The sequence below is a fragment of the Coregonus clupeaformis genome, unplaced genomic scaffold (assembly GCF_020615455.1).
Source record: "Coregonus clupeaformis isolate EN_2021a unplaced genomic scaffold, ASM2061545v1 scaf1322, whole genome shotgun sequence".
Lineage (NCBI taxonomy): Eukaryota > Metazoa > Chordata > Actinopteri > Salmoniformes > Salmonidae > Coregonus > Coregonus clupeaformis.
The window spans coordinates 78,299-95,562 of NW_025534776.1; the positions used below are offsets into that span (position 1 = coordinate 78,299).

Below are 17,264 nucleotides of genomic sequence, written 5' to 3' on the forward strand. Positions count from 1 at the left end.
CCCACCCCCGACCAGACGCGTCCCCCTGCCTGGACCTGAAGCTGACAGTCCTGGTGAGTTTAACCCCTGACCCCTGACCTCTAAACCTCACCCCGACCAGACGCGTCCCCCTGCCTGGACCTGAAGCTGACAGTCCTGGTGAGTTTAACCCCTGACACCTGACCTCTAAACCTAACCCCACCCCGACCAGACGCATTCCCCTGCCTGGACCTGAAACTGACAGTCCTGGTGAGTTTAACCCCTGACCCCTGACCTCTAAACCTCACCCGACCCCGACCAGACGCGTTCCCCTGCCTGGACCTGAAGCTGACAGTCCTGGTGAGTTTAACCCCTGACCCCTAAACCTCACCCCACCCCGACCAGACGCGTCCCCCTGCCTGGACCTGAAGCTGACAGTCCTGGTGAGTTTAACCCCTGACCCCTGACCTCTAAACCTAACCCCACCCCGACCAGACGCGTCCCCCTGCCTGGACCTGAAGCTGACAGTCCTGGTGAGTTTAACCCCTGACCCCTGACCTCTAAACCTAACCCCACCCCGACCAGACGCGTCCCCCTGCCTGGACCTGAAGCTGACAGTCCTGGTGAGTTTAACCCCCTGACCCCTGACCTCTAAACCTCACCCCACCCCCGACCAGACGCGTCCCCCTGCCTGGACCTGAAGCTGACAGTCCTGGTGAGTTTAACCCCTGACCCCTGACCTCTAAACCTAACCCCACCCCGACCAGACGCGTCCCCCTGCCTGGACCTGAAACTGACAGTCCTGGTGAGTTTAACCCCTGACCCCTGACCTCTAAACCTCACCCCACCCCGACCAGACGCGTCCCCCTGCCTGGACCTGAAGCTGACAGTCCTGGTGAGTTTAACCCCTGACACCTGACCTCTAAACCTAACCCCACCCCGACCAGACGCATTCCCCTGCCTGGACCTGAAACTGACAGTCCTGGTGAGTTTAACCCCTGACCCCTGACCTCTAAACCCCACCCCGACCAGACGCGTCCCCCTGCCTGGACCTGAAGCTGACAGTCCTGATGAGTTTAACCCCTGACCCCTGACCTCTAAACCTAACCCCGACCAGACGCGTCCCCCTGCCTGGACCTGAAGCTGACAGTCCTGGTGAGTTTAACCCCTGACCCCTGACCTCTAAACCTCACCCCACCCCCGACCAGACGCGTCCCCCTGCCTGGACCTGAAGCTGACAGTCCTGGTGAGTTTAACCCCTGACCCCTGACCTCTAAACCTCACCCCACCCCCGACCAGACGCGTCCCCCTGCCTGGACCTGAAGCTGACAGTCCTGGTGAGTTTAACCCCTGACCCCTGACCTCTAAACCTCACCCCGACCAGACGCGTCCCCCTGCCTGGACCTGAAGCTGACAGTCCTGGTGAGTTTAACCCCTGACCCCTGACCTCTAAACCTCACCCCGACCAGACGCGTCCCCCTGCCTGGACCTGAAGCTGACAGTCCTGGTGAGTTTAACCCCTGACCCCTGACCTCTAAACCTCACCCCCACCCCGACCAGACGCGTCCCCCTGCCTGGACCTGAAGCTGACAGTCCTGGTGAGTTTAATCCCCTGACCCCTGACCTCTAAACCCCACCCCGACCAGACGCGTCCCCCTGCCTGGACCTGAAGCTGACAGTCCTGGTGAGTTTAACCCCTGACCCCTGACCTCTAAACCTAACCCCACCCCGACCAGACGCGTCCCCCTGCCTGGACATGAAGCTGACAGTCCTGGTGAGTTTAACCCCTGACCCCTGACCTCTAAACCCCACCCCGACCAGACGCGTCCCCCTGCCTGGACCTGAAGCTGACAGTCCTGGTGAGTTTAACCCCTGACCCCTGACCTCTAAACCTAACCCCACCCCCGACCAGACGCGTCCCCCTGCCTGGACCTGAAGCTGACAGTCCTGGTGAGTTTAACCCCTGACCCCTGACCTCTAAACCTAACCCCACCCCGACCAGACGCGTCCCCCTGCCTGGACCTGAAGCTGACAGTCCTGGTGAGTTTAACCCCTGACCTCTAAACCTCACCCCACCCCGACCAGACGCGTCCCCCTGCCTGGACCTGAAGCTGACAGTCCTGGTGAGTTTAACCCCTGACCCCTGACCTCTAAACCTCACCCCCGACCAGACGCGTCCCCCTGCCTGGACCTGAAGCTGACAGTCCTGGTGAGTTTAACCCCTGACCCCTGACCTCTAAACCTCACCCCACCCCGACCAGACGCGTCCCCCTGCCTGGACCTGAAGCTGACAGTCCTGGTGAGTTTAACCCCTGACCTCTAAACCTAACCTCACCCCGACCAGACGCGTCCCCCTGCCTGGACCTGAAACTGACAGTCCTGGTGAGTTTAACCCCTGACCCCTGACCTCTAAACCTAACCCCACCCCGACCAGACGCGTCCCCCTGCCTGGACCTGAAGCTGACAGTCCTGGTGAGTTTAACCCCTGACCCCTGACCTCTAAACCTCACCCCACCCCGACCAGACGCGTCCCCCTGCCTGGACCTGAAGCTGACAGTCCTGGTGAGTTTAACCCCTGACCCCTGACCTCTAAACATCACCCCACCCCGACCAGACGCGTCCCCCTGCCTGGACCTGAAACTGACAGTCCTGGTGAGTTTAACCCCTGACCCCTGACCTCTAAACCTAACCCCACCCCGACCAGACGCGTCCCCCTGCCTGGACCTGAAACTGACAGTCCTGGTGAGTTTAACCCCTGACCCCTGACCTCTAAACCTCACCCCCGACCAGACACGTCCCCCTGCCTGGACCTGAAGCTGACAGTCCTGGTGAGTTTAACCCCTGACCCCTGACCTCTAAACCTCACCCCGACCAGACGCGTCCCCCTGCCTGGACCTGAAGCTGACAGTCCTGGTGAGTTTAACCCCTGACCCCTGACCTCTAAACCTCACCCCGACCAGACGCGTCCCCCTGCCTGGACCTGAAACTGACAGTCCTGGTGAGTTTAACCCCTGACCCCTGACCTCTAAACCTCACCCCATCCCCGACCAGACGCGTCCCCCTGCCTGGACCTGAAGCTGACAGTCCTGGTGAGTTTAACCCCTGACCCCTGACCTCTAAACCTAACCCCACCCCGACCAGACGCGTCCCCCTGCCTGGACCTGAAGCTGACAGTCCTGGTGAGTTTAACCCCTGACCCCTGACCTCTAAACCTAACCCCACCCCGACCAGACGCGTTCCCCTGCCTGGACCTGAAACTGACAGTCCTGGTGAGTTTAACCCCTGACCTCTAAACCTAACCCCACCCCGAGCAGACAAGTCCCCTTACCTGGACCTGACCTCTAAAACATGTTTTTCTCTGTTTTTTTCCGCCAGCAGATCCGAGGCGGGTGCCTCCCCCAGTCTGCCTCAAACCCAGCCCCCCTCCCACCGCTCCTAAACCCGCCAAGCCCTCCCTCTCCTCCCCCACCCCTCACCCTAGACCTCTCCCTGTCCCAGACACGCTCCCCTCCCCCCTCCCTGTCCCCTGTCCCCCCCCACACCTCCCCCTCCTCCAGCCCCTCCACGCCCCAGACCCCCTCCACCCCCGGGTCCACCCCCCACCCCGTCAAGCCTCCCCGCTCCGCCATCGCTGGCCTCTCTGTCGACCTGCTGGGGGGGAGGGAGGGGGAGGAGAGGGAGGGGGAAAGACTAAAAGAGGACCGGAGAGAAGTTGAGAAGGTGGAGGAGGAGAGGAGAGTTGAGAGAAGGAGAGAGGAGGAGGTGATGGAGGAGGAGAGGAGAGTTGAGAGAAGGAGAGAGGAGGAGGAGGTGATGGAGGAGAGGAGAGTTGAGAGAAGGAGAGAGGAGGAGGAGGTGATGGAGGAGAGGAGAGTTGAGAGAAGGAGGGAGGAGGAGGTGATGGAGGAGGCTCCAGCCCAAGTAGAGGGGGTGATAAAGGAGGTGCAGCACCAGAGGTTGGTGGAGACCAGCGCCTCCCTGGCAGCAGCTCTGGAAGCTGTGGAGCAGAAGATTAACCAGGATGACACACACAACCAGTGAGGACACACACACACACACACACACACACACACACACACACACACACACACACACACACACACACACACACACACACACACATACACACACACACACACACACAACCAGTGAGAACACACACACACACACACACACACAACCAGTGAGAACACACACACACAACATCTAATACAAATGAAAGGGGAAGTTGACCTAAAATCTAAAATGTCCAAAGTTATTCCATACATTGAAACTAGTTATGTGGAGTTTTCCTTCTCAGCGGGGAGAACGTACGTGAGAGAAAAGTTGTGTGTGTGTTAAGGAAAGAATGAGTGGACCAGTGAGTTCCAGTGTGAGTGAATATGAGAGTGAATGTGAGAGTGAGTGATTTTATGAGAGTGAGTGATCGTGTTAAAGAGAAGGACACTCCTCTTCCGCTGCAGTGTAACAGTCTAAGGCACCAGTGAGTGTCAGTGAGAGTGAGTGATTTTATGAGAGTGAGTGATCGTGTTAAAGAGAAGGACTCTCCTCTTCCGCTGCAGTGGAACAGTCTAAAGCACCAGTGTTATCGAGGTGGTAGTGCTCTCTAAATATGTCAGTGTTATCGAGGTGGTAGTGCTCTCTAAATATGTCAGTGTTATCGAGGTGGTGGTGCTCTCTAAATATGTCAGTGTTATCGAGGTGGTAGTGCTCTCTAAATATGTCAGTGTTATCGAGGTGGTGGTGCTCTCTAAATATGCCAGTGTTATCGAGGTGGTAGTGCTCTCTAAATATGTCAGTGTTATCGAGGTGGTGGTGCTCTCTAAATATGCCAGTGTTATCGAGGTGGTAGTGCTCTCTAAATATGTCAGTGTTATCGAGGTGGTAGTGCTCTCTAAATATGCCAGTGTTATCGAGGTGGTAGTGCTCTCTAAATATGTCAGTGTTATCGAGGTGGTAGTGCTCTCTAAATATGCCAGTGTTATCGAGGTGGTAGTGCTCTCTAAATATGTCAGTGTTATCGAGGTGGTAGTGCTCTCTAAATATGCCAGTGTTATCGAGGTGGTAGTGCTCTCTAAATATGCCAGTGTTATCGAGGTGGTAGTGCTCTCTAAATATGTCAGTGTTATCGAGGTGGTAGTGCTCTCTAAATATGTCAGTGTTATCGAGGTGGTAGTGCTCTCTAAATATGTCAGTGTTATCGAGGTGGTAGTGCTCTCTAAATATGTCAGTGTTATCGAGGTGGTAGTGCTCTCTAAATATGCCAGTGTTATCGAGGTGGTAGTGCTCTCTAAATATGCCAGTGTTATCGAGGTGGTAGTGCTCTCTAAATATGTCAGTGTTATCGAGGTGGTAGTGCTCTCTAAATATGCCAGTGTTATCGAGGTGGTAGTGCTCTCTAAATATGTCAGTGTTATCGAGGTGGTAGTGCTCTCTAAATATGTCAGTGTTATCGAGGTGGTAGTGCTCTCTAAATATGTCAGTGTTATCGAGGTGGTAGTGCTCTCTAAATATGCCAGTGTTATCGAGGTGGTAGTGCTCTCTAAATATGCCAGTGTTATCGAGGTGGTAGTGCTCTCTAAATATGCCAGTGTTATCGAGGTGGTAGTGCTCTCTAAATATGTCAGTGTTATCGAGGTGGTAGTGCTCTCTAAATATGCCAGTGTTATCGAGGTGGTAGTGCTCTCTAAATATGTCAGTGTTATCGAGGTGGTAGTGCTCTCTAAATATGTCAGTGTTATCGAGGTGGTAGTGCTCTCTAAATATGTCAGTGTTATCGAGGTGGTAGTGCTCTCTAAATATGTCAGTGTTATTGAGGTGGTAGTGCTCTCTAAATATGTCAGTGTTATCGAGGTGGTAGTGCTCTCTAAATATGCCAGTGTTATCGAGGTGGTAGTGCTCTCTAAATATGTCAGTGTTATCGAGGTGGTAGTGCTCTCTAAATATGCCAGTTTTATCGAGGTGGTAGTGCTCTCTAAATATGTCAGTGTTATCGAGGTGGTAGTGCTCTCTAAATATGTCAGTGTTATCGAGGTGGTGGTGCTCTCTAAATATGCCAGTGTTATCGAGGTGGTAGTGCTCTCTAAATATGTCAGTGTTATCGAGGTGGTAGTGCTCTCTAAATATGCCAGTGTTATCGAGGTGGTAGTGCTCTCTAAATATGTCAGTGTTATCAGAAAAAATGGCGGTGTGGTTACGGTATGGGCAGGCATAAGCTACGGACAACGAACCCAATAGCATTTTATCGATGGCAATTTGAATGCACCAAAATACTGTGATGAGTATTCGAGAGTACAACAGATGTACATCTGCATTCCCAGTGATAAAAAAAATAGCTCATTCGGCCGTACGCTTTCAACAAAACAAAGAATTTGTCCACATTTGACAGATTTCCCTTTGACTGAAAATGGAGCTACCAGAGAACAAAGCCACGTCCTGAGTCACCTGGCCTGTTATATCAGCTTCCCAGTTCTGGACTGCAGGGAGAGAGAGGGGAGAAGGAAACCTCCACCCAACTATACTGAACAAGAATATAAACACTTCATATGAGGAAATCAGTCAATTGAAATAAATTCATTAGGCCCTAATCTATGGATTTCACATGACTGGGAATACAGATATGCATCTGTTGGTCACAGATACCTTAAACATGGGCCTCACAATGGGCCTCAGGATCTCATCACAGTATTTTGGTGCATTCAAATTGCCATCGATAAAATGCTATTGGGTTCGTTGTCCGTAGCTTATGCCTGCCTGCCCATACCATAACCCCACCGCCACCATGGGGCACTCTGTTCACAACGTTGACAATAGGAAACCGCTCGCCCACACGACGCCAAGCACGTGGTCTGCGGTTGTAAGGCCGGTTGGACATACTGACAAATTCTCAAAAACGATGTTGGAGGCGGCTTATGGTAGAAAAATGAACATTACATTCTCTGGCAACAGCTCTGGTGGACATTCCTGCACTCAGCATGCCAATTGCACGCTCCCTCAAAACTTGAGACATCTGTGGCATTTTGTTGTGTGACAAAACGGCACATTTTAGAGTGGCCTTTTATTGTCCCCAGCACAAGGTGCACCTGTGTAATGATCATGCTGTTTAATCAGCTTCTTGATATGCCACACCTGTCAGGTGGATGGATTATCTTGGCAAAGGAGAAATACTCATCAACAGGGATGTAAACAAATTTGTGCACAAAATTTGAGAGTAATACTTTTTTTGTGCATATGTAAAATGTCTGGGTCCAATACTTTACATGTTGCATATATATTTTTGTTCAGTGTAGTTTCAGTGTATGGAATCACTTGGGATATTGTGGATTTTAGGTAAACATCCCCTTTAAGAGGTATCATTGGATATGAGAAGATTTTAAAATGTTTAATGTCTCCTCTATCTCTCTCTCTCTCTCTCCTTCCCTGCCTCTCTCCCTCCCTCTCTCTCTCTCTCTCTCTCTCTCTCTCTCTCTCTCTCTCTCTCTCTCTCTCTCTCTCTCTCTCTCTCTCTCTCTCTCTCTCTCTCTCTCTCTCTCTCTCTCTCTCTCTCTCTCTCTCTCTCTCCTTCCCTGCCTCTCTCCCTCCCTCTCTCTCCCTCTCTCTCTCCTTCCTTCCTTCCCTGCCTCTCTCCCTCCCTCGCTCTCCCTCTCTCTCTCTCTCCTTCCTTCCTTCCCTGCCTCTCCTTCCCTGCCTCTCTCCCTCCCTCTCTCTCTCCTCCTCTTCCTCCCTCTCTCTCCTCCTCTCCCTCCCTCTCTCTCTCCTTCCTTCCTTCCCTGCTCTCTCTCTCTCTCTCTCTCTCCCTCTCTCTCCCCCGCCCTCCCTCTCTCTCCCTCTCTCTCTCCTTCCCTGCCTCTCTCCCTCCCTCTCTCTCCCTCTCTCTCTCATTCCTTCCTTCCCTGCCTCTCTCTCTCTCTCTCCCTCTCTCTCTCTCTCCCTCTCTCTCCCCCGCCCTCTCTCTATCTCCCTCTCTCCCTCTCTCTCTCCTTCCCTGCCTCTCTCCCTCCCTCTCTCTCTCCTCCTCTTCCTCCCTCTCTCTCCTCCTCTCCCTCCCTCTCTCTCCTCCTCTCCCTCCCTCTCTCTCCTCCTCTTCCTCCCTCTCTCTCCTCCTCTCCCTCCCTCTCTCTCCTCCTCTTCCTCCCTCTCTCTCTCCTTCCCTGCCTCTCTCCCTCCCTCTCTCTCCCTCTCTCTCTCATTCCTTCCTTCCCTGCCTCTCTCCCTCCCTCTCTCTCCCTCTCTCTCTCCTTCCTTCCTTCCCTGCCTCTCTCTCTCTCTCTCTCCCCCTCTCTCCCCCGCCCTCCCTCTCTCTCCCTCTCTCTCTCCTTCCCTGCCTCTCTCCCTCCCTCTCTCTCCCTCTCTCTCTCCTTCCTTCCTTCCCTGCCTCTCTCTCTCTCTCTCCCTCTCTCTCTCTCCCTCTCTCTCCCCTGCCCTCTCTCTCTCTCCCTCTCTCCCTCTCTCTCTCCTTCCCTGCCTCTCTCCCTCCCTCTCTCTCTCCTCCTCTTCCTCCCTCTCTCTCCTCCTCTCCTCCTCTCCCTCCCTCTCTCTCCTCCTCTCCCTCCCTCTCCCTCTCCTCCTCTTCCTCCCTCTCTCTCCTCCTCTCCCTCTCTCTCTCTCTCTCTCTCTCTCCCTCTCTCTCTCCTTCCCTGCCTCTCTCCCTCCCTCTCTCTCCTCCTCTTCCTCCCTCTCTCTCCTCCTCTCCCTCCCTCTCTCTCCCTCTCTCTCTCCTCCTCTCCCTCCCTCTCTCTCCTCCTCTTCCTCCCTCTCTCTCCTCCTCTCCCTCCCTCTCCCTCCCTCTCTCTTCCTCCCTCTCTCTCCTCCTCTCCCTCCCTCTCTAGTTCTCTAGTGGAGGAGAAGACGACAGTCAACATTCTAGATGACATCGGCAGCATGTTTGACGACCTGGCGGACCAGCTGGACGCCATGTTGGACTAGAGCTCCCAGCGTCGCTATAACAACCAGCCAAGAGCTGCCTGCTGACGCCAGCTATCCCAGGGTGCTTTGCGGCTCCTGTGTAGAATAGCAGAACTCTATGCTAGAAGTGTTCCTGTGTGTTCGTCATCACGCGCCCTGTTCCTGACCTAGTGCACTACTATATACGGCTCTGGTCAACTGCACTACATAGGGGGGAATGGGGATGTTACCGTGGTGATGTTACCATGGTGTTGGGTGGTAGATGTTCCTGAAGCAGGAAGTTGTAGATGTATGTATTCTCCCTCCCCTCTCATTGGTCAAGAAGTATTCTGAAGCACACACACACAGACAGACAGACAGACAGACAGACAGGCAGACAGACAGGTAGACAGACAGGCACAAGGTGTTAAGGGCAGAGACAGACTGACAGACAGACAGACAGACAGACACAAGGTGTTAAGCACAGAAACAAACAGACAGACAGACAGACAGACACAAAGTGTTAAGCACAGAAACAGACAGACAGACAGACAGACAGACAGACAGACAGACAGACAGACAGACAGACAGACAGACAGAAGAAAGACAGACACAAGGTGTTAAGCACAGAAACAGACAGACAGACAGACAGACAGACAGACAGACAGACACAAGGTGTTAAGCACAGAAACAAACAGACAGACAGACAGACAGACACAAGGTGTTAAGCACAGAAACAAACAGACAGACAGACAGACAGACAGACACAAGGTGTTAAGCACAGAAACAAACAGACAGACAGACAGACAGACAGACAGACAGACAGACACAAGGTGTTAAGCACTGAAACAGACAGACAGACAGACAGACAGACAGACAGTTTGCATCTGATGTCATCTTGCAGAAGGGACAAACAGCCCAATAAATATACTGGCCCTAGGAGATGTCAGGGGAAGGGTAGAGAGAGAGAAAAGATGGTTTGGAAGCGGTGGTGTTTACAGGGGAAGGGTAGAGAGAGAGAAAAGATGGTTTGGAAGCGGTGGTGTTTACAGGGAAAGGGTAGAGAGAGAGAAAAGATGGTTTGGAAGCGGTGGTGTTTACAGGGGAAGGGTAGAGAGAGAGAAAAGATGGTTTGGAAGCGGTGGTGTTTACAGGGAAAGGGTAGAGAGAGAGAAAAGATGGTTTGGTAGCGGTGGTGTTTACAGGGAAAGGGTAGAGAGAGAGAAAAGATGGTTTGGAAGCGGTGGTGTTTACAGGGAAAGGGTAGAGGGAGAGAAAAGATGGTTTGGAAGCGGTGGTGTTTACAGGGGAAGGGTAGAGAGAGCGAAAAGATGGTTTGGAAGCGGTGGTGTTTGGAGTTTACAGTTCCTCTGGGGGAATACTAGAAGGAGTATTTAAATACTGATTACAGGAGGAGGTAACCTGAACTCTGACCTACTGTCTCCTGCTGTGTGTTACTATGGTTACTGTAGTAGTTGTTGTTGTTGTTGTTGTTGTTGTAGCTGTTGTGAGTGGTTGTAGTTCACTGTTATTGTTGTTGCTGTGTGTTTCTGGTCCCTGATGCTCCCGACAGACAGACAGACAGACAGACAGACAGGCAGGCAGACAGGCAGACAGACAGACAGGCAGGCAGGCAGGCAGGCAGGCAGACACAGACAGACAGACAGACAGACCCAAACAAGATGTAGTGATACCATAGCTACCATAGACAGACAGACAGACAGACCATAGCTACCATAGACAGACAGACAGACAGACAGACAGACAGACAGACAGACAGACTAACCCAAACAAGATGTGGTGATACCATAGCTACCATAGACAGAATAGAAACAGGGGCTTTTGTACCTTAAACCCTTATAGTGGAGCTTATCCCAAACATACACTGCCTTCACAAAGTATTCACACCCCTTGACTTTTTCCACTTTTTGTAGTGGTACAAAGTGGGATTCAAATGGATTTAATTGCATTTTTTTTGTCAACAATCTACACAAAATAGTTTGTAAAAAATGTATGAAAAATAAAACACAAATATATCTTGATTAGATAAGTATTCAACCCCTGGGTCAATACATGTTAGGATCACCTTTGGCAGCGATTCCAGCCGTGAGTCTTTCTGGGTAAGTCTCTAAGAGCTTTGAACACCTGGATTGTACAATATTTGCACATAATTCTTTTAAATTCTTCAAACTCTGTGAAGTTGTTTGTTGATCATTGCTAGACAGCCATTTTCAAGTCTTGCTGTATATTTTCAAGCCAATTTAAGTCAAAACTGTAACTAGGCCACTTAGGAACATTGAATCAATCAATCAATCAATTTTATTTTATATAGCCCTTCTTACATCAGCTAATATCTCGAAGTGCTGTACAGAAACCCAGCCTAAAACCCCAAACAGCTAGTAATGCAGGTGTAGAAGCACGGTGGCTAGGAAAAACTCCCTAGAAAGGCAAAACCTAGGAAGAAACCTAGAGAGGAACCAGGCTATGAGGGGTGGCCAGTCCTCTTCTGGCTGTGCCGGGTGGAGATTATAACAGAACCATGCCAAGATGTTCAAAAATGTTCATAAGTGACAAGCATGGTCAAATAATAATCAGGAATAAATCTCAGTTGGCTTTTCATAGCCGATCATTAGAGTTTAAAACAGCAGGTCTGGGACAGGTAGGGGTTCCATAACCGCAGGCAGAACAGTTTAAACTGGAATAGCAGCAAGGCCAGGCGGACTGGGGACAGCAAGGAGTCACCACGGCCGGTAGTCCCGACGTATGGTCCTAGGGCTCAGGTCTCTCAGTTGGCTTTTCATAGCCGATCATTTAGAGTTGAAAACAGCAGGTCTGGGACAGGTAGGGGTTTCGTAGCCGCAGGCAGAACAGTTGAAACTGGAATAGCAGCAAGGCCAGGCGGACCATTGAATGTCTTCTTGGTGAGCAACTCCAGTGTATATTTGGTCTTGTGTTTCAGGTCATTGTCCTGTTGGAAAGCAGACTGAAGCAGGTTTTCAGGTTTCAGGTCATTGTCCTGTTGGAAAGCAGACTGAAGCAGGTTTCCATCTAGGATTTTACTTATCTCTTTTCCGTTTCTTTTTATCATAACAAACTCAGTAGTCCTTTGACGATGACAAGCATACTCATAACATGATGCAGCCACCACCATGCTTGAAAATATGGTACTCAGTGATGTGTTGTGTTGGAGTTGCCCCAGACATGCCTGTCTTCCCAGTAGCCTGCTTGGTGTGAGCTGCTGACTGCGATTCACTTGCAGATGATTATTGACACATCAACCAGGATTAAGGGTTAGGGCAATTTGTGAATGTTGTTGGAGGGGGAGTGGTTTCTCCTTTCCAATCAGAGGTTAGTACCGGGAGGTGTGCTCGTCACACTCTGCAAGGCAATTAGTGTTAGTACTTCAGTCCCCCCTGTGTTCTCAGCAATTAGTGTTAGTACTTCAGTCCCCCCTGTGTTCTCAGCAATTAGTGTTAGTTCTTCAGTCTCCCCTGTGTTATTAGCAATTAGTACTTCAGTCCCCCCTGTGTTCTCAGTAATTAGTGTTAGTACTTCAGTCTCATCTGTGTTCTCAGCAATTAGCAATTAGTACTTCAGTCCCCCCTGTGTTCTCAGCAATTAGTGTTAGTACTTCAGTCCCCCCTGTGTTCTCAGCAATTAGTGTTAGTTCTTCAGTCTCCCCTGTGTTATTAGCAATTAGTACTTCAGTCCCCCCTGTGTTCTCAGTAATTAGTGTTAGTACTTCAGTCTCATCTGTGTTCTCAGCAATTAGCAATTAGTACTTCAGTCCCCCCCTGTGTTCTCAGCAATTAGTGTTAGTACTTCAGTCCCCCCTGTGTTCTCAGCAATTAGTGTTAGTACTTCAGTCCCCCCTGTGTTCTCAGCAATTAGTGTTAGTCCTTCAGTCTCCCCTGTGTTCTCAGCAATTAGTGTTAGTACTTCAGTCCCCCCTGTGTTCTCAGCAATTAGTGTTAGTACTTCAGTCCCCCCTGTGTTTTCAGCAATTAGTGTTAGTACTTCAGTCCCCCCGTGTTCTCAGCAATTAGTGTCAGTACTTCAGTCCCCCCGTGTTCTCAGCAATTAGTGTTAGTACTTCAGTCCCCCCTGTGTTCTCAGCAATTAGTGTTAGTACTTCAGTCCCCCCTGTGTTCTCAGCAATTAGTGTTAGTTCTTCAGTCCCCCCTGTGTTTTCAGCAATTAGCAATTAGTACTTCAGTCCCCCCTGTGTTCTCAGCAATTAGTGTTAGTACTTCAGTCTCCCCTTTGTTCTCAACAATTAGTGTTAATACTTCAGTCTCCCCTGTGTTCTCAGCAATTAGTGTTAGTACTTCAGTCCCCCCTGTGTTCTCAGCAATTAGTGTTAGTACTTCAGTCCCCCCGTGTTCTCAGCAATTAGTGTCAGTACTTCAGTCCCCCCGTGTTCTCAGCAATTAGTGTTAGTACTTCAGTCCCCCCTGTGTTCTCAGCAATTAGTGTTAGTACTTCAGTCCCCCCTGTGTTCTCAGCAATTAGTGCTAGTACTTCAGTCCCCCCTGTGTTTTCAGCAATTAGCAATTAGTACTTCAGTCCCCCCTGTGTTCTCAGCAATTAGTGTTAGTACTTCAGTCTCCCCTTTGTTCTCAACAATTAGTGTTAATACTTCAGTCTCCCCTGTGTTCTCAGCAATTAGTGTTAGTACTTCAGTCCCCCCGTGTTCTCAGCAATTAGTGTTAGTACTTCAGTCTCCCCTTTGTTCTCAACAATTAGTGTTAATACTTCAGTCTCCCCTGTGTTCTCAGCAATTAGTGTTAGTACTTCAGTCCCCCCTGTGTTCTCAGCAATTAGTGTTAGTACTTCAGTCCCCCCTGTGTTCTCAGCGGCGGCGGTCCCGTCGCAAATCTAAGACCATTGGCGAAACAAAGAGGAGCTATTAGAGGAAGACTCCACACCTCCCCACCCCTTGGCTGCAACCCTTTTAATTTAGTGTACCCTGCGAGCACAACCCATGTGGAATTCTGGCAGGGTTCGGAACTGCCGATCTGCGGTCAAGAATGCCGAGTTCATCTCAGCCTGTGCTGCCCTAGACTTTATGGCCTTGAGACATGGATCACCCTAGAGAACACTGCTACTCCAGCTGACTACGTTTTCTCTCCTAGTCCGAGAGCATCTGGTCGCCACGGTGATGGCACAGGGCTACTCATTTCTCCTAAGGAGAGATTCTCTCTTTTCTCCCTCTCTCACCTGTCCATCTCCTCATTTGAATTCCACGCTGTCGCTGTCACTCAAGCTTAACGTGGTTGTCATCTATCGCCCACCAGGTGTCCTTAGAGTTCCTCGTAAGCTAATTTCCTGACGATGGCTCACCGCTCTTCGTACTTGATGACTTCAACCTCCCGACGTCGGCCTTCGATTCATTTCTTTCCCCTCCTTGCCTCTTTTGACCTCACCCTTTCCCAATCCCCTCCAACTCACAAGGCAGGTAATACGCTTGACCTCATCTTTACTAGAGGCTGTTCTCCGACTAACCTCACTGCAACCCCCCTCCACGTCTCTGATCACTACTTTGTTTCCTTTTCTGTCTCCCTTTCCTCCAACCCTAACCCCTCAGCCCCTACCCAGATGGTCATGTGCCGTCGCAATCTTCACTCTCTCTCTCCCACTACTCTCTCCTCTTCTATCCTATCATCTCTCCCTTCTGCTAAATCCTTCTCCCTCCTGTCTCCTGATTCTGCCTCATCGACCATACTCTCCTCCCTTTCTGTATCCTATGACTCTAACTGTCCCCTTTCCTCCTGGACGGCTCGGCCCTCCCCTCCTGCTCCATTGTGAGCTTCCAGAACAGGGCTGAGTGACTCATTGTGAGCTTCCAGAACAGGGCTGAGTGACTCATTGTGAGCTTACAGAACAGGGCTGAGTGACTCATTGTGAGCTTACAGAACAGGGCTGAGTGACTCATTGTGAGCTTCCAGAACAGGGCTGAGTGACTCATTGCGAGCTTACAGAACAGGGCTGAGTGACTCATTGTGAGCTTCCAGAACAAGGCTGCGGGCAGCTGAGCGAAAATGGAGGAAAACTAAACTTCCGGAGGATCTATCATCCTTTCACTCCCTCCTCTCTACCTTCTCTTCCTCTGTATCTGCTGCTAAAGCCATCCTTTCCCTCCCTCCTCTCTACCTCCTCTTCCTCTGTATCCGCTGCTAAAGCCATCCTTTCACTCCCTCCTCTCTACCTCCTCTTCCTCTGTATCTGCTGCTAAAGCCATCCTTTCACTCCCTCCTCTCTACCTTCCCTTCCTCTGTATCTGCTGCTAAAGCCATCCTTTCCCTCCCTCCTCTCTACCTCCTCTTCCTCTGTATCCGCTGCTAAAGCCATCCTTTCACTCCCTCCTCTCTACCTCCTCTTCCTCTGTATCTGCTGCTAAAGCCATCCTTTCACTCCCTCCTCTCTACCTTCTCTTCCTCTGTATCTGCTGCTAAAGCCATCCTTTCACTCCCTCCTCTCTACCTTCTCTTCCTCTGTATCTGCTGCTAAAGCCATCCTTTCACTCCCTCCTCTCTACCTCCTCTTCCTCTGTATCTGCTGCTAAAGCCATCCTTTCCCTCCCTCCTCTCTACCTTCTCTTCCTCTGTATCTGCTGCTAAAGCCATCCTTTCACTCCCTCCTCTCTACCTCCTCTTCCTCTGTATCTGCTGCTAAAGCCATCCTTTCACTCCCTCCTCTCTACCTCCTCTTCCTCTGTATCTGCTGCTAAAGCCATCCTTTCACTTCCTCCTCTCTACCTCCTCTTCCTCTGTATCTGCTGCTAAAGCCATCCTTTCACTCCCTCCTCTCTACCTCCTCTTCCTCTGTATCTGCTGCTAAAGCCATCCTTTCACTCCCTCCTCTCTACCTTCTCTTCCTCTGTATCTGCTGCTAAAGCCATCCTTTAACCCCCTCCTCTCTACCTTCTCTTCCTCTGTATCTGCTGCTAAAGCCATCCTTTCACTCCCTCCTCTCTACCTTCTCTTCCTCTGTATCTGCTGCTAAAGCCATCCTTTAACTCCCTCTCTACCTTCTCTTCCTCTGTATCTGCTGCTAAAGCCTCTTCCTATCGCTCAAAATGTCAAGCTTCTGCTTCTAACCCTAGGAAACGATTTACCACCTTCTCCTCCCTCCTTAATCCCCCGTCCCTCCTCCCTCTCTGCGGACGACTTCGTCAACTACTTTGAAAAGAAGGTTGACGACATCCGCTACGTATTCACTCAGCCTATTGAGTCCACTGGGCTCACTCACACAGAACTACCCTACGCCTTGACCTCTTTCTCCCCTCTCTCTCCAGACTAGTGAGGTCTGGCCTCCTGACAAACTGCCCTCCTCCCTTCTCCAGACCATCTCTGGAGACCTTCTCCCATTCCTCACTTCCCTCATCCCTGACCACTGGCTGCGTCCCCTCTGACTTCAAAATGGCCTGAGTTTCTCCCCTCCTCAAGAAACCAACACTCGACTCATCTGACGTCAAAAACTAAAGACCTGTATACCTTCTTTCTTTTCTTTCAAAAAACACTTCTGTCTCTGATCAACTTTCTCGTTAACTCTCTCAGAACGATCTTCTTGACCCTAACTATTCTGGCTTCAAGATGGGTAACTCTACCAAAACTGCTCTTCTCTGTGTCACGGAGGCTCTCCTCACTGCCAAAGCTGACTCTCTCTCTCCTCTGCTCTCATCCTCCTATATCTATCTGCTGCCTTCAAAACTGTGAACCATGAGATCTTCCTCTCCACCCTCTCAGGGCTGGGCGTCTCAGGCTCTGCACACTCTTGGATTGCATCCTACCTGGCAGGCCACTCCTACCAGGTGACGTGGAGAGGATCTGTGTCTGCACCACATACTCTCACTACTGGTGTCCCCCAGTGCTCGGTTCTAGGTCCTCTCCTCTTCTCTCTAGACACCAAGTCACTCGGCTCCGTCATATCCTCACATGGTCTCTCCTATCATTGCTATGTGGATGACACTCAACTACTTTTCTCCTTCCCCCCCCTTTCTGACACCCAGGTGGCAAAACGCATCTCTGCGTAGATATCTCAGCTTCGATGTCGGCCCACCACCTCAAGCTCAACCTCGACAAAAATGAGCTGCTCTTCCTCCCGGGAAAGGCCTGCCTGCTTCAAGACCTCTCCATTACGGTTGACAACTCCACGGTGTCGCCCTCCCAGAGTGCAAAGAACCTTGGCGTGACCCTGGAACACCCTGATGTTTTCTGCAAACATGAAAGCAGTGACTCACTGCTGCAGGTTCATGCTCTACAACATCCGTAGAGTACGACCCTACCTCACACAGGAAGCGGCGCAGGTCCTAATCCAGGCACTTGTCTTCTCCGGTCTGGACTACTGCAACTTGCTGTTGACTGGGCTCTCCGCTTGTGCCATCAAACCCCTACAACTTATCCAGAATGATGCAGCCCGCC

At 51.0% G+C, this 17,264-nt stretch overlaps 1 protein-coding gene across 1 annotated transcript; it reads left to right on the forward strand.

Annotated features, from left to right (window-relative positions):
• The first annotated feature begins 3,826 nt into the window (after positions 1-3,826).
• Positions 3,827-9,224, forward strand: LOC121538659 (caskin-1-like). The gene is made up of 2 exons (XM_041846865.2): positions 3,827-3,995; positions 8,787-9,224. Exons 1-2 carry the CDS (start codon positions 3,859-3,861, stop codon positions 8,881-8,883), a joined length of 234 nt encoding a protein of 77 aa, XP_041702799.1. The 5' UTR covers positions 3,827-3,858; the 3' UTR covers positions 8,884-9,224.
• Positions 9,225-17,264: the final 8,040 nt, after the last annotated feature.

Excerpts from the sequence above, each read along its gene's own strand:
- LOC121538659 (XM_041846865.2), top strand. The coding sequence starts at position 3,859 with ATGGAGGAGGCTCCAGCCCAAGTAGAGGGGGTGATAAAGGAGGTGCAG. Across the intron at positions 3,996-8,786 it reads CAGGATGACACACACAACCA|TTCTCTAGTGGAGGAGAAGA; the intron begins GTGAGGACACAC and ends CTCCCTCTCTAG.